We start from the raw sequence: 15,846 nt of genomic DNA on the forward strand, positions 1-15,846 counted from the left end.
TTGCTTATTCAGGCTCTATGTCAGACACCTGCTGCCTACCGGGAACTGGGGAGATGGCTTGTCTTTTCATGAAAGACAAACTGAAAGTCCAGCCTTTTATATAATAAGATATATACAGTCATTCACCTGGCCTGCTCTAACCCTGTGCTCTAGAAAAAAGTGAAGTCTCTGATTGGATAACTGACTCAGAGGCAGGGAGTGAATGATCCCACAGAATTCTCTCAGACCTGAGGTCCGTCCATCCTTGGCGGCCAGTGGGCTCTTAAAGATAAATTTAAGTGAGATCACTTGGAACACAGTTCTCTGGTCCCTTGGTTTGCAAACGTACTCAACGTTATACCGTAGAGTATTTCTGGAAAGTCCAAGCTTTCCTAAGAGATTATACTTTCTGAGACCGTTTGTCTTTGTTACTGAACATGTGAACTTTCTCTTGTCTCTGAGCTTTCTCCGTTGAGCTATTAGTGACCTGTCTCCAAGCTCGCAGACATTTTGAAGTTCTCGTATATGATGAGAAGGATCATTTTATGATTAAAAAAAAAACCCTCTCGACTTTCCTTTTGCATGCTTGATTTTCATGAAAGCATTATCCTCAAAACGAAACATATGTGTAAATACACTAGCTAGAAGCGGAGGAGTTAGTGTTTTGATAAGGAATGTTTTGTGAGTTCCAAATCACTGTTCCCAGATCAGAAACTGGGTCCCCCAAAGCTGAGCAAGTGGCTTAAATTATTGTGTAAACTATGAATCTCAGAAGAAATCTCACTGTCCCTGTTTTGCAGATGTGGACGAATGCCAGCCTAGCCGATGTCACCCAGATGCCTTCTGCTACAACACTCCAGGCTCCTTCACGTGCCAGTGCAAACCGGGTTATCAGGGAGATGGCTTCCGCTGCACTCCTGGAGGTAAGGTGTCAGGGACATTTGGAGTTGGTGGGTCGTTGCCGTATCCATGAGGACTGAGCACATGGCCTGGGGAGAGGAAATGAGGTAGGGAAGTGGGAGGCTCTGTGGAGAGTTCAGGTGGGAGATGAGAGCCCAGCTGCAGTGTAGAGCAGTGCGGGTTGTACACTGCACAATTCCCAGGGGTACCACACATGCACCATAACTGTACTGGCAGCCTGGAGCCTGGTTATGCTTGTGACTTGAGCATGCAGTGCAGGATAAGAACTGATCTGCTTTGGGGTTCTCTAGGGAAACAGAACTAATGGACGTGTGTGTGTGCATGCATGTTGTGTGCGTATATATTGAGAGAGAAATTTATTAGAAGGAATTGACTTACACAATTATAGAGGTTGGCAAGTCCCAAGATCCACAGTCAGCCAGCTAGAAATCCAGGAATAGCCAGTGTTTCTGTTTGAGTCCAAAGGCAAGAGAAATCTTATGTTCCATTCACAGGTCATCAGGAAGGGAGATCTCTTCCTTACTTGTAAAGGGAAGGGTCAACCATTTGGTTCAAGTCTGGCCTTCAACTGATTGGATGAGGCCCACCCACCTAAGGGAGGGCAATCTGCTTTACTCAGTCTACAGAGTTAAAGGTTAATCTCATCTGAAACATCCTTACAGACACACCCAGAATACTGTTTGAGCAAACATCTAGGCATCCCGTGGCCCAGTCAAGTTGACAGATAAAATTAACCATCACAGATTCCTAAGAGTCACAGGGCATAGAGCTAGGGTCGGGGTGGGGGAGGTGGGGGGCCACCAGCTGTAGGAAGACGCAGACTGACGACTCCTCAGAATTGCCTATATTACCTATTAGGCCTGGACTGTGCAGCTTGTAGAGTTGCTCACTGCCCTGAGACTCAAGTGGTGCCCCGTTAGATCATAAGGATAACGGTAGCCCTAGGTCAGTACCTGGACCAAGCCTGGAACTGAGGAGGCACTCTGCAGATGCTGTTAACGGAATACGTATAATTGGCTGCCATTCGTGTGCAGGTGCTCTACCTACGTGTTTCACGTAGTGTTCATCATCACCTTTAAAGTAGTACTGTTACCATTTCTGGTTACACAGAGGATGCTAAAGCTGAAAGAGAGAAAGGCACAGTCAGGGTCCCACAGGTAGTAAGTGCGAGAACTTAGACCCAAGCCCAGGTTTGTCTGATGGGCCCCAACCTGGGTGCAGTCCTCTAAACCACACGGCATTCTGTCATGCGGTTAAGAGTGTATTTGACACCTCCGACTGGCGTTAGCCAGCTGTGTTGTTACTTATTTTCAATTGCTGCTGCTGCTGCTGTGGGCCAGATATATTTATGCCACTATCCGTGTCTCAGTAAGACATAAGTGGGAATTCCCACTTCATGACTTTTTAAAGCAATTGATAACTATTTCAGTGTCTGCCTCCTTTACTAGCCTTGAGTGCCTTGAAGATAGGGTGTTCACACATTTTATTTTCGTGTCCCCAGTATCCAGTGGAGTCTGTGGCCTGCGGTGGGGCTCCCAGCTCTTGATGGTTATCAAGGAAATAAACCAGTTTCCACTCCTACGGGCAGTGTTTAAAATTATTTATTTATTCCCACTCTGAGCAGGACTGGGCGTGACCAGTTTTTAGTATAATTGACCATCTAAAAAAGAGAAAAATAATCAGGTTAAGTTTAAATTTTGATAGACAATACTGCATATTGCTGGTCTGAGTTGTTTTCTTCTGCTTAAGAAGGGGGTCAGCCAACTATGACCTGCAGGTCACACCTGGCCCCCTGCCTGTTTTTGTAAATAAAGTTTTGCTGGAACACAGTCACGCTGTTTCGTTTCTGGATAGCCACAGCTGCTTTCCTTCTACAAAGGCAGAGGTCAGTATTTGTGACAGAGACCGTAAGGCCTGCAAAGCCTGAAATATTTACTAGCTGGCTCTTGACAGAAGTTTACTGGCCCCCAGCCTACATGAGCCCAGGCAAGGCCAACCTTTGGGTCCTGAAATTGTGGCTAAAAGCCTCAGCTCTGCCCAGGGATTCTGACAGGCAGCTTACGTAGACAAGAGTTTATGGCCATTTGAGTTAAGACCTTCCATCAACTATTAAAAATGACTCACAGGCTTCCTCCACATCTCCAGTTCAAAAAGAAGCAGATGTTTTTGTTTTCGTTTTTGTTTTTTCAACCTAACTCCTTGCCCCCTCTTCAAGGCTCTGTTGACTAAACAGAAACCAATCCAGACCGGTAGGCTCGGATCTGAAGATGGGACAAAGATAAAACCAGTACGAGCTACTTGCTAGGATTTGCTTTTGAGGTATCTCACCCTGTTTTCTTAAGAAATTCAACATCTAGGTATATGCTCGGGAGCAAATGCACACTAACAATATGCAAGAATATTCCCGAGTATTGTTTGTAGCAGAAAAAGATCAAAGTGACTGTCAACAGGAGGAATGGCTCGATGAGCTTGGGTACCATTCATAGGATGAAATAATAAACAGAAGTTACAATGAATACCTTTCAACAACACATTGGGGGAAAAAACCAGTTATAAATGGAGGCATGCAGTATGATCCCGTGTATATAAAATGTAACTCTGTATGAACATACACCTACATACGTATAAACAGATGTAGGAAAGCTATAAAGCACACTCATGGGAATGAGAAACAGAAACTTCAGGATAAAGATTACTTCTCTGGTGGGAGGGAGGGAGTTGGACCGCGCAAGGGCTGTATTTGTATTTCTAATGTTTTTTTTTCAGCTGGAATACGAACACAGGTTTTCATCATATTTTTCTTAATTTTGTACGACTAAATACTTGAAACATTAATTTAAAAAATGTAGTGTCATCTGGTGTCCTACTTCCAAACACAATGAAGTGCAGGGATGAGGGGGTCCGCATCTTGTGGTATCTACTCTATTCAGAGGGGACTAGTTTTGAAGGAAAAAAAAAACTAGCTTGGAGGGTGAGTCATTAGGGTCATGGCTGCTGCAGTGTCAGCCAGTGATGGGCAGGGCAGAAGCAGTGACGATTTGTCCCCTCTGTCCTTTGTCCAAACGCATGTATGGATTGTGAAACTGGCTCAGTGACTCGCTGTTACCATTTGCCTTTAAATGGAGTGGAGTGAAGTAGGAAACGGTAATCAAGAAAGCAGGGCAGGTAGAGTGTACGCAGGGAGAGTCAGTGCTGTTTCGTGAAATGCTGCTTGTTTATACGCTCGTCCACGTGCGTGGCTGAACATGTGTGCATGTGTGTGTGTGTGTAAGTGTGTCCTGAGGTGCAGAGTGGGATGTATTTCTATGGGTCGTGGTCAGGAAGTTTGAAAGTTGCCATGTTAGTTACCTATGGTTGGGTAACAAATGATCCCCAAGGTTAGCAGCTTAAAACAATAAATACATATTGCCTCACAGTGTGTGGGGGGCAGGGATTCAGCGGCTTAGCTGGGTGGTCTGGGTTCAGGGTCTCCCAAGAGGCTGTGGTCAAGACCTTAGCCAGGCTGTGGTCTTCTCTGAGGCTCCGCTGGGGCTGAAGGACCCAGTGTGGTGGTTGGCAGGCCTCCGCTTCTCACGGATGTCGGAAGGAGGACCTCAGTTGCTCATAGCATGGGTCCTTCCACCGGGCTGTCTGAGTGTCTTCAAGACCGGGCAGCTCCCTCCAGAGCAAGCGGGGAGGGGGGGAACCCAAGCTGGGAGCTGCAGTCTTTTGTCGCCTAACCTCGGAAGTGACAGTGCTGTCACTTCTGCCCATTAGTCACAGGCCAACCCTGTTACCGCGTGAAAGGGAACAACACAAGCGTAGGGGTCCCAGGAGGCGGCAGACTGGCTACCACAGCCACGGACCTTGCCTGGCCGCGTCTGGGGAAATGTAACTGGGGAGAGGTCTGGAATGTAGGAGAGCCTAGTAGAGGCTCAAAGAGGAGTGTGGAGAGTCCTGGGCTAGAGAGGTAAAGACTGGTCCTTCAGGACGAGTACCAAGCCGCAGGATGTCTGTTCACTCCTCTTTCTTTTTTGTTTTTCAGTGGAGGGACTGGGGATTGAACCCGGGACCTCATGCATGCTAAGCATGTGCTCTAGCACTGAGCTATTTCCTTCCTCGCCCCCTCCCTTTTAAGTAAATTTTAAAGAAAATTTATCTGGGAGTGTTTTTATTTTTTAATTATTTATTTGTTTTTATTTAGTTAATGGAGGTACTGGGGATTGAACCCAGGACCTTGTGCATGCTAAGCATGCACTCTCCACTGAACTATTTCCTTCTCCCCTCTTTTTTGGTTAATTTTTTAAAAAATTTATCAAGGAGTGGTTTTTTTTTTTTTTAATTTTTAATTTTAATGGAGGGACTGGGGATTGAACCCGGGACCTCATGCATGCTAAGCACACACTCTAGCACTGAGCTCTTCGCTCCCCGACTTCTCTTCTCCCCACTTGGCACCAGGCGCACCTAACTGCATCCTGCCTCCAGGTCCCCACCACCCATCTTTAGAGAGAAAGGTAATGAAAGAGTTCAGAAAGTAGGGCTGCAAGGAAAGGTGAAATCATCTAGTCTAACATGGCGTGAAAGAAGGAAAACTTGGACAGTTCAATGTGCACTTTTTGTTTGCTGTGAGTCTACTGTTCATGTGACAGTTTGTCTCAAACAAACCCGCTGTTAGAAGACTTGAATTTCCCAGTGAGAGCTGGAAAGGGCCCTAGAAATTTTGTAATTCATCTCCTTTATTTTGTAAATAAGGAACAGGAGGCCTGAATCATGTCTTAGTTTACAGAAAGGGTTTCTGGAACCCTCTATGTAAAAGAATTTCCTAAAGCAATTTTTCTCAAAATTGAGTAAGACCCTTCTTTGAAAGAAAAACATTTTTAAGACCTCCAGGGTTGGCTTCGGTTATTTTTATGATGAATAAATCTAGGTATCAACTTCTTTTATAATCATGAAAGCAAAACACATTTACAAATTAAATACCAACAAAGTTACAAATCATAAATTTCCAACGAACATCAATTGAACGTGCCAGATTATTGTTTGTCTGAGATGAAAGTGTTCATCCGGGGTGGTTATTCTTTCCGTCTCTACTGGAAAATTCCAGTCAGCCTGCAGACACGATGTTTGTCATCTGAAAGACAAAAATGAGGACTTCCCTTGACCGGACACCCCCCTCCCGCTGCCGTCCCACTGCTCCGCGCTTTTATACTGTAATTCCTCAGCAAGGTTGCCTGGAGTTGCCTCCGCTTCCTCTCCTCCCGTTCTCTCCTGTTTTCTACCTTTTTATTGTAAAATAAAACATAGCTACAGAAAGTCAACAAGAACAGAGGTACAAACTCCCTTGCAAGTACCACCCGGGTCAAGACTAGACCCTCACCTGCAGCCCAGAAACCCTCCCAGCTGCTCTGTCCCCGTCGGAGCCTCCTCCTCCTCCTCCCCCCACCCCCAGAGCCACCACCAACTTCACTTTTACAGTAACCACTTCCCTGCATTTCTCTCCAGTTTTATCACACGTGAGCTTCCCTAGACACTGTCATTCAGAGTTGCCTGCTTTGCTGTCTGTAGTTCCCTCTTCCATCCCTTTCCTTCCCTTGAAGTTTATTTACTGAGGAACCCAAGGCTTTTGAACTGTGGGTCCTCCCACAGTCTGGAGTTTGCTGACGGTGCCCTCGTGATGCTGTTCCACATGCTCGTCCGTCCTCCATATCGTCTGCAGACTGGCAGCTGGGGCCAGGGGCTCGATCAGGCTCAGGTCAGCCCCTTTGGCACCGCAGCAGGTGATGGTTTTACGTTCCATCAGAAGCACGGAAGGTCAGCTTGTCTCGCTCCTTGTGGTGGTCGCGGCCATGAGTGATTGTGGCCTGGGTACATTAATTTCCAGGAAGGAGCAGACGGTGAGAAGCTAGTTCCTTCACTTCTTTCTCAGTTGTTAGTTGGAGTTGATGCTGGTTGCTTCGGTCTGTTAACGTCTAGTGGGTGCAAAATGGTGATAGTCTAGTTCTATCACCATAGGTTTCTTTTTTTCATTTATTAGTTGGAATACTTAAAAAAAAAAAAAAGCGTCTCCTTGTCTGCCCTTTGGTTGCCCAGTGGTGCATTTTGTAAAGGAAAGGCGGGATAAATGCTTGGATCGTTCCCTTTTTCACTAGTTGACAAGGTAACTGATTGATTCTTTATCAGCCACTGATGTTTTCTAATTCATTGTTAGTTTTTTAATATCAATATAAACTCATGGGTATCAACTGGTAGTAACCATTATTCTCACTGTGGCTCTGAGTCCCATCTTTGTTCCATGGGAACCTCTTGAAGTTGGTCCCTGGTCCTTTTGACATGATTCTAGTACGGTCGTCCCTCAGTATCCATGGCAAACTGGTTCCAGGGCCCCTGAAGATACCCAAATCTGAGGATGCTGAAATTCCGTATATAAAATGGTGTAGCTCTGGCATATCACCTACGCACAGCCTCCCATATTCCCTTAGTCATCTCTAAATTACTTACAATACCTACTCCAATGTAAATATTCTGTAAATAGTTTTAAATACAATGTAAATGCTATGTAAATAGTTGTAAATACTATGTAAATTGTGTGGCAAACTCAAGTTTTGCCTTTGAGAACTTCCTGGAATTTTGTTACTAACATATTCGCTCCCTGGTGGTTGGAATCTGAGCACATGGAACCTGCAGCTACAGAGGGTCGGCTGTGGGGCTTGCTCTCTGGTGAGGCAAGGGTTTTAGATTCATGTATACTTCCTCCGAACTAGAACCCGCCTTTTCTCCATCATGCTCTGGTTTCTTTTACTGGGCAATGGTATTGCAGGACTACAAATAGGTACTTGGCATGCTCAGACAGAGTGAGGAATTCATGAATGCATAATGGCATTTCCCATTGGAAGTCATGACTACAGGATTTGCCCTTAATGTCATCTAGATTATACCCATCTCTCCTTTCTTCCACACTGAGAATCCTGGTTCTCAAGGGCGCAGAATTAGAATAGACCGCATGTCCCTGTTTACTTCCCTCCACATTCCACGCATAGCCTGAGGATACTAATACTCTGTACCACTGATGCAACTTCAGAGAACAAGTCAAATTTTTCGCATGTGCTGTCCACATCCATTCCTGTCTTTTTAGTTATGTCTGCATTGCCTGGGCTTGTGAGCAGTGCCTTCAATGTTCTCTGCCTGTCAACCCTCGCTTGATCTTAATTCACCCAGTAACTATACATCTATTGCTTGTTACCAGACTTTATGTCAATGGCTTTCTAGTCACTTGGCTGTCAGGATCTTGTTCTCTAGTAAACTGCTCAGGAAGGGCTCATGGAAACAATATTCCTTGGTTCATTTTCTTTCCTTCACTGCCCCAAACAGTCTTCTGACTTAAAGCACGGCTGTCAAAAGTGTAAATGGTAATCAGGAGAGAATTTTCCCTTTTTTCCCAGATGCACAAAAGATTTTTTCTTTCTCTTCCATCACTCGCTTCAAGCGTTCGGTAGTTTTACTGGAACATGATATGGTATTGGTTGCCCTGGGTCAGTATTCTTAGTTACGTGATCTGCTTTTTCAATTTGCTATTTCAAAATTTTTTTTGATTTCAGGGAAATTTCCTAGGATTCTGGTTTTAGTATGTGTTCTCTTTCCTTCCTTTGGTTTGTTTTTTCAGGGCCTCTCATTTTGCATATTGAATGTTCTCTGCCCATCTCCAGTGTTTGTCCTGTTTGATTTCCTTTCTTTTTGTCTTTAAAAGTTTTCCTCACTTCCACCCTGTGTTTCTCTTAAAGCATCACTGGTTGCATTTATTAACTTTGTGTTCCCTCGATTTGAGTCTTCATTTCTGAAATAATCCTTTTAAAAAAAATTTCTACATCTTTCCTGAATTTTGTTGCCTCATTTCTGAGATTTCAAATTCAGATTCCTTTTGTTCTTTCCTGGTTTTGATCATTTTCTTCCTCTCTTTTCACTTAAGTTGAAATAGAAAATTACACTCTTGATCTGTTCTGTTAGCACGTCCCTGGGGCAAGCTTTCATTGCCCGTAGGGTTGTTACTTCACTTCTTACTGTCCTTTTCTATCTTAGCCTTAGAGTAAGTTTGTATTGGACTTGACCCCCATCCTTTTCTGTTGCTCATTTTTATGAGAGTGTTTGTTGCCCTGAACTTCCCAAAAGAAGCTTGGTTCAGATAGCTTTCCTAACCACGCAGAGTATCCTCTTCTGTTCTTCTGGTGACATGTTTAAAAAGTATTTCCGCTTGCGTGTAAGATCCCCTGGCTCTGCTTCCCCTCCCCCACTCAGCCATCTCCGCCTGCCTGGGTCTGACTGCATTCCCAGCACCTTCTCCCCAGTGGGGGTGAGATCTGCCAGCCCCTGTCGGCTTCACATTCTACCTGGGAGGAGGAAAATCCCTCCCAAGGTTCAGCTGCTGCTTTCAAACAGGAGTGCTTCCTAGCTGGGTACCTGGTACTCTTTGGGGCTCTCCCGTCCCCAGAGCGGTTAGGTGCCCTGCTGCTCCCCTCTCCGCACAGACACTGATCCCCGGTGGTGGTGTGTCCTCACCTTCTTGTGTTTGGGGCTCACAGGACGACCTCGTCACCTCACTTCACTGTAAACGTTGCCCATGGATTTTGTGGTTACTCTGTAATTCGATCCTAAAACTAGGCTGTTATCTTCTTCCCAGAATCTCCCAGTCCCCCTTGAACTGCTGCCGTCAGCTTTGCCTGGCCACCCCACCCTGGAAGCGCTGCCATGAAAGTCAGCAGTGACCTTCACTTCGTTAGCTCTCAGGCCCCCACTTTCTTAGTAGCGCTCAGTACAGTCAATCTCACCTTCCTGCCTGCAGCATTTTCTTCATGTGGTGTCCAGGGCGCCATACCTCTTAGTTTTCTCCATCACTTGGCTGGTCTTTGTTGCTGGTGGTTCGATGAACCTCCTTCAACGGACGAGGGTTTTGAGAAGCCACCTAACGTGTCCAAGGCTCCCGGCTCACGAGCGGCATAGCTGGGATCAAATTGCTCGGTATTCCGTGAGCATCTGTGATGTCCCTGCCACTGTGCTCGGCACATAAACGGTCATGTCTGCCCTCAGGAGGAGCTTGCACTCTAACTGGGCAGCGGAAGACACTTGACGCCATAGTGAGTCTGGGAGAGGTAACTCGCGGCTGGGAGTGGAGACCCAGGTGGGCTGCGGCGGTGAGGGGAGGCGTGAGAAGTGGGCTTGCACTCGGCCTTGGATGACGGGTAGGACTTGAACAGGAGGTGGGGAGGCAGGGTGAGGAGGAGATGTGGTTAAGCAGCTGGGGTGAGGTCGGGGTGCGGAGGCTGCCTGAAACCAGATCCCCAGAGGCTGGAGAACTTCCTACGGCCTTGAGGCCCGTGGCCCCTCTGACCACCTCGCGTGGCCTCATGTCCAAATCAGCAGTCCTTGCTGAGCCTTGCGGCCCCTCCATCCCTTCTTTTTTTTTCAAAATCTCACCAAAACCCCAGGGAGCAAAGTGTCAACCACCCTCACCGATACCCTGGCTTTTGGTTTCTGATCCTCCTCCATGCACAGGCTGAAAACCTCCCACCTTCAGTGGGTCAGTCAGGCTGCCGGGCACAGCCCCACGGCCCCTCGGTGCATAGTAGGGACCCTGCAGAATGATTGCCCTTGACCGTGGCACTGCCCTCTCTGCCCCCACAGCAGCCCGTCCAGACCCCTGCCCTGGTGTGCCCTGGTGGGGTCCTGGGAGTTCCCAGGACCCTCCTACCTAGCAGCGATCCCCACTGCCTGCAGGGCACTTGGCTCAGCCGAGGTTTCAGTAAATGCTTTTGATGCAAACACATACATGATTCAAGGGTCCGTGGGTTTCCTGATCTGAGAAACAACAATTTAAACGTGCACTGATAGGGTGTTGGGACAAGACGGATGCAGGGAGGGGCCCCAGGGGACAGAGCCAGTAAAACCCAGAGGTGCAGTGCCCCACGAGGAGAGGGCACACAGACTTCCTGCTGTTTCATGACCTTTGTGCCTCCCCTCCACCTTTTGCCCTTTCCTGACTATTAGCTCATTTCCTCCTGCCCAGGCATTCTCCTTCCTTGCCAGTCCTGTGAGGACTGGGAGTCAACGCTGGGAAGGGACTTGAGCTCATAAGGAGAGAGATTTTTACCTCCAGCACCACCACCGCCACCACCACCACCATCGTCGTCATCGTCTCTGGTGGCAGTGGTCTTAGTAAACCCCTAGGAACATGAAAACAAAGACCGTATCCAATTGATACTGTTTCCTTTACCGGTGAATTCCCATTGTTGGAAATGTGGCCATCTTGGACTAACAACCGTCCATCTGTCAGCTAATGAGATGAGGCTACAAGCCAGAACGTCTCAAACCCAGCAGAGACCAGGCATCGTCACCACGGTGTTAGCGCATCCCCAGTGTGTGTGCGCAAAAGAGCCGCTGGGAGCCGGCGGCCCCCTGCGGAGGAGGGTGGGCTGCGCAGGAAGAGGTTGAATAAATGGCACCCCCCCGCCTCAAAATGAGTTTCTCCACCCCACTCTGTCTGTCAGAGGCTACAACAGTTATTTATCTGAATTTGTACCTAGAAAGAAGTTTAATCAGGCACAGGAGTGGAATGCAAATCAAGAGATTTCTTCTCCCTCTATTTCATTTTCCTCTCATTCTTTTTGTCCCCAACTTGCAAATAGTCACCCCGAGCTCCCTGCTATCCCCCGGATAAGTATCAGGCCTCAAATGCTTCTTTCCCCGAGCACATCAGACTAGACGAGTGAAGAGACTCACCTGGAGACTAGCTGGCCTCAGGTGTCATTTCATCACCAGAAACAAGACTGGGACATGAGTATTACCCCATCCCCACCGCACCCACAGCGGAACACTCCCCGCGTGGCCTGGGTCCCGGCAGGCGGCGCCGTGGTGGGCGGGTGGCTCTCGCTGCCTGCAGGCCAGGCTGGAAAACCATCCCAGGAAACCCCGTGAAATCACAGCTTTCCATAAACATGCATGGAATCCTGTTTCCTGAGTCACAGTTACGGTTTCGCCCAACTTTAGTTAAGTTCAACATACAGCACTTTAAAGTTCCACTGTAAATTCTAGATCACTGGAGATTTGTACATCAGCCAACACAAAACTCGGTCAGCCACCTAGCCGGGAGCCACCCCCACTCCCTTAAAAGTTTGTTTTGGATGACAGTACGCAGAACACCAGGCCTGTTTCCCAGCTGGAAAGGCAGCACCGTGTACAGACGCTGATGGAAGGAGAATGAGTCTGCGGGCCTCCGTTAAGTTCGGTGAGCGTGTGAACGTGTGTGTGGGTGTTACTGTTGACGTGCGTGTTCAGTGCGCAGGGGCCACCCTGGGCACTGTACACGTGGGTGCAGAGGGCGGGGGGCTGAACTCGGAGTCCAGAGGACCCAGGTTCTAGCTTGAGTGGAGCCACCTCCTGGTGCTGTGGCCTGGGGGAGCCCCTCACCAATCTGAGCTTCCGTTCTCTCATTTGATGCAAAAACCATACGCCTGTCTCATAGGATTGCAGTGAGAATTTGTGCATCGTGTGTGAGTGGAGACGGCTTACATGGAAAACTCTACAACTGTCAAACATAAGGTCCTGAAGATGTAAACAAGTCCTGCATCCAAAACTGAACAAAATCAACATTTTTATTCTCAGCCAGGTGGCTCATTTGTATCTTTGTTTCACTCTTCCTACATCAGATCTGTTTTTTGTTTCTTTAGTTGGTTGGTTGTTTTGTATCAGCCTCTGGGATCAAAGAGAAAGCTTACCCAGTTTCCCCTGCCAGGTTCAACAAATATTTTCTCTGGCGCGCTCACTGCTTCCGATTGCGGGGGCAGCCATGTCCAGCAGGCTGACGGGAGACCTGGCAGCCCAGACGAAGGCACTTTAAACGTTCATTGGCAGGACACGCCGTGAATGTCACTGCGAAGGCCGTATGTGGGTCCGGTCACAGATGGATGCTGGAGCACGGGGCTTAAAGTTCCAGCTGTGCACATGGCCTCGTCACGTCCCACTCACTCCTCAAAATAATACCGTGGGATTAGTTACTGCCACCATCGCTGGTGTACAGCTGACGGGGGTCCAGCTCACCCAGCATTGTTGGCGTGCCCAGAATAAGACCAGAAGTGCTGGAACAGAGGGTCGAAACCATTTTTCAGACACAAAAATTCTGTGACATGTCATATGTTATTATATATTCTATTATCACAATGTCTATATTACTAACGAAGGAATCTATTAATACATATTAATAGATTAATTAGAATATTTATATGAAAATTTCCCCCCAACGAATCTAGCAATGCCCTAGGCAGCTAGAGTCCCCACAAGCCAAATCTGGCCCACTGTTTGTTATTATAAATAAAGTTTTATTGGAACACTCATTCCTGTATGTATCAACCACGGAGTTGAGGACTTGTGACAGAGATCATATGGCCCGCAAAGCCGAAAAGATCTACCCTCTGCTCTAGATTATATAACCTGCCTGGATGATATATCCCTGCCCCAGATTCTATAACCACAGTCTTCCAGGGAAGATCAAAAAAAGCACTCAAGCACCCCTTGGCTCGTGAGCCCTCGCTGTAGCTACAGCGAGCACCTCTGCTGTGTGTCTGTCGTGTCCTGGGCTCCTGTCAAGACACTGCTCACTGGACTGTTACTGTGTGTCTGCGTGTTCCCTTCCCTCCAGGCTGTGAGCTCCTGGGGCACAGGCCCTGGGGGTTATTCCACGTGTGTCCCCACTCAGTCTTCCTCGCCCCCTACCCTCTCAGAGCCTAGACTCTGCTCAGGGAGACAGATGAGGAACAGCCCCTCGAAGTCTCAGCGTCAGTGGGACAACAGCCACGGGGCAGAAAAGCCCAGAGCCCTGCCAGCTCACGTAGGCACCGGGCCCAGCCTTGGAGGGCCAGAGACACCTTCCTGAAGGGAGGACCTGCCTGAGCTGATTCTCGCAGGATTACCCGAGGAGGATGGGGAAGTCGCAGTGAACTGCACATGGAAAGGCCTGCGATAGAGGGGCAGCAGACGTGGTTCATTTTGGCTGAAGTGTGGCCCTCGGCAGTGTCTGGGCATCGCTTTGTGTGGTCGATGCTGTGGGGTGGATGGCGACATTGGACGCGGTGGCGGCTGGACTCTAGCCAGTGTGGAATGTGCTGCAACTCTGCATATTTGGGAGTTGGTTATCCCAGGCCTTAACTTCTCATCAACATTTCCATAGATAGAGCAGTACTTCCCTGCTTTGGGAGCTGAGTTGCAGTCAAGAGGCCATGTTTCATGCCAAACACTAGCATGTAATTAAAAGGAAACACCAATGTTGCCCCTTGTACCTTGTGGCCTTTGGTGCCCCAAATCTTTGACCTGGACTCAGTGTGGGTGATCAAGAAGCTGGTAATGATAAAAAGGATACGTTTAAGAAGAATTTAAAATTTCTTAAAACAAATTTCAGTGCTGTCCATCAACGGATGAATGGATAAACAAAACATGATGTAGCCATGCAATGGGATATTATTCAGCCACGAAAAGGCATGATGCACTGTTTCGGGGCTACAACATGGGTGAACCTGGAAAACGTTCTGCTGAGTGAAAACAGACACAGAAGGTCGCAGATTGTGTGGTTACATTTATGTGAAATAACCAGAATAGATCAGTCCTTAGAGACATTTGCAGACTGGTGGTACCAGGGGCTGGGAGGAAGGAGGAAGGGCAGACAACCGCTTAAAATAGGTCTGGGGTTTCCTTCTGAGGTGAGGAGAATGCACTGGCGCTAGACAGAGGTGCCGATCGTTGTGACTGTGATGGATGCCCCCGGTTTGTCCACTTTCAAATGGTTGATTTTAGGTCAGTTTTGCCTCAGATTAAAAAAAAAAAAAAGCCTAGGAAAGAAAAGAAATGTAGATATAATCTTGACCACTCAATTCATTACATGATGGTTACATTTTAGAGAAAAAATTAAAACAGAACCAGGTGATGAACCGACAGCGCTCGCGGTTCTGAGTCGGGTGTGGGGACATCCGTAGCCGGGCAGGTGAACCCCGCCGGTGACACCGCTGACGTCTGTCCCTTTGCTGTCCCTCTGACAGAAGCGGAGAAAACCCGATGCCAGCTTGAGCGAGAACACATCCTCGGGGCGGCGGGGGCGGCGGACCCCCAGAGGCCCCGGCCGCCGGGGCTGTTCGTGCCCGAGTGCGACGAGCACGGGCACTACGCGCCCACCCAGTGCCACGGCAGCACCGGCTACTGCTGGTGCGTGGACCGCGACGGCCGCGAGGTGGAGGGCACCAGGACCAGGCCCGGGATGAGGCCGCCCTGTAAGTCGGAGGACCAGAGCCCCAGCGCCCGCCGGCGCGCGTCGGCACTGGGGAGCCTCGCGGAGGGCGCCTCGGCGCGCCCTGCCGGCCCTGCGTCGCGGACCGCTCCGCTGGCGCGAGCCCGCAGCCGCCTCCCTTGCTGCCCTCGGCGACCCTCTTCTCCGCCTCCCCGTCCCTCGGCCGCCTCCTCTCCACCTCTTTCCCTGCCCGCCCCCTCCCTCCTCCCTCCTCCTATCCTCTTTTCTGTGCAGACCTGTTCTGTGCAAATGGCAGGCAGGTCCTGCTGCCGTGGGGCTGCGACTGGTAGCGCAGAGGGTGCCTCTACTCGGGCCCCCAGGGTAAACCCTGCGGGCGGTGCACGGACTTCGGCGGCGCACGGACTTAGGCGGCGCTGCGCTGGGACGGCGCCGCGGTGGGAGGGGCCAGCCGGAGCCCCGCCCCTGGGCGGGGCCTTCTTACTCAGGGCGGGGCTGTTCTCCTGGTACGCTTGTCTCCTTCACAGTTCACCTGGACCTTTAGGTACTGAGTCCACTTTTTTCAAATTTTATTTATTTATTTATTATTTTAAAGGAACTGAGACAGTCCCTTTTATTTTATTTTATTTTATTTGGCGGGGGTAGGTAATCAGGCTTATTTTTATTTATTTTGATGGAGGTACTGGGGATTG

At 48.7% G+C, this 15,846-nt stretch overlaps 1 protein-coding gene across 1 annotated transcript in view; it reads left to right on the forward strand.

The window, feature by feature from the left end:
• Positions 1-15,846, forward strand: part of NID1 (nidogen 1) — a 79,632-nt gene that overhangs the window by 49,446 nt on the left and 14,340 nt on the right. The window contains exons 12-13 of the mRNA XM_031460815.2: positions 780-902; positions 14,952-15,179. Of these exons, the coding sequence (XP_031316675.2) occupies positions 780-902; positions 14,952-15,179 (351 nt within the window). The remainder of the gene's footprint in view (positions 1-779; positions 903-14,951; positions 15,180-15,846) is intronic.

Source organism: Camelus dromedarius, chromosome 8, assembly GCF_036321535.1.
Source record: "Camelus dromedarius isolate mCamDro1 chromosome 8, mCamDro1.pat, whole genome shotgun sequence".
NCBI lineage: Eukaryota > Metazoa > Chordata > Mammalia > Artiodactyla > Camelidae > Camelus > Camelus dromedarius.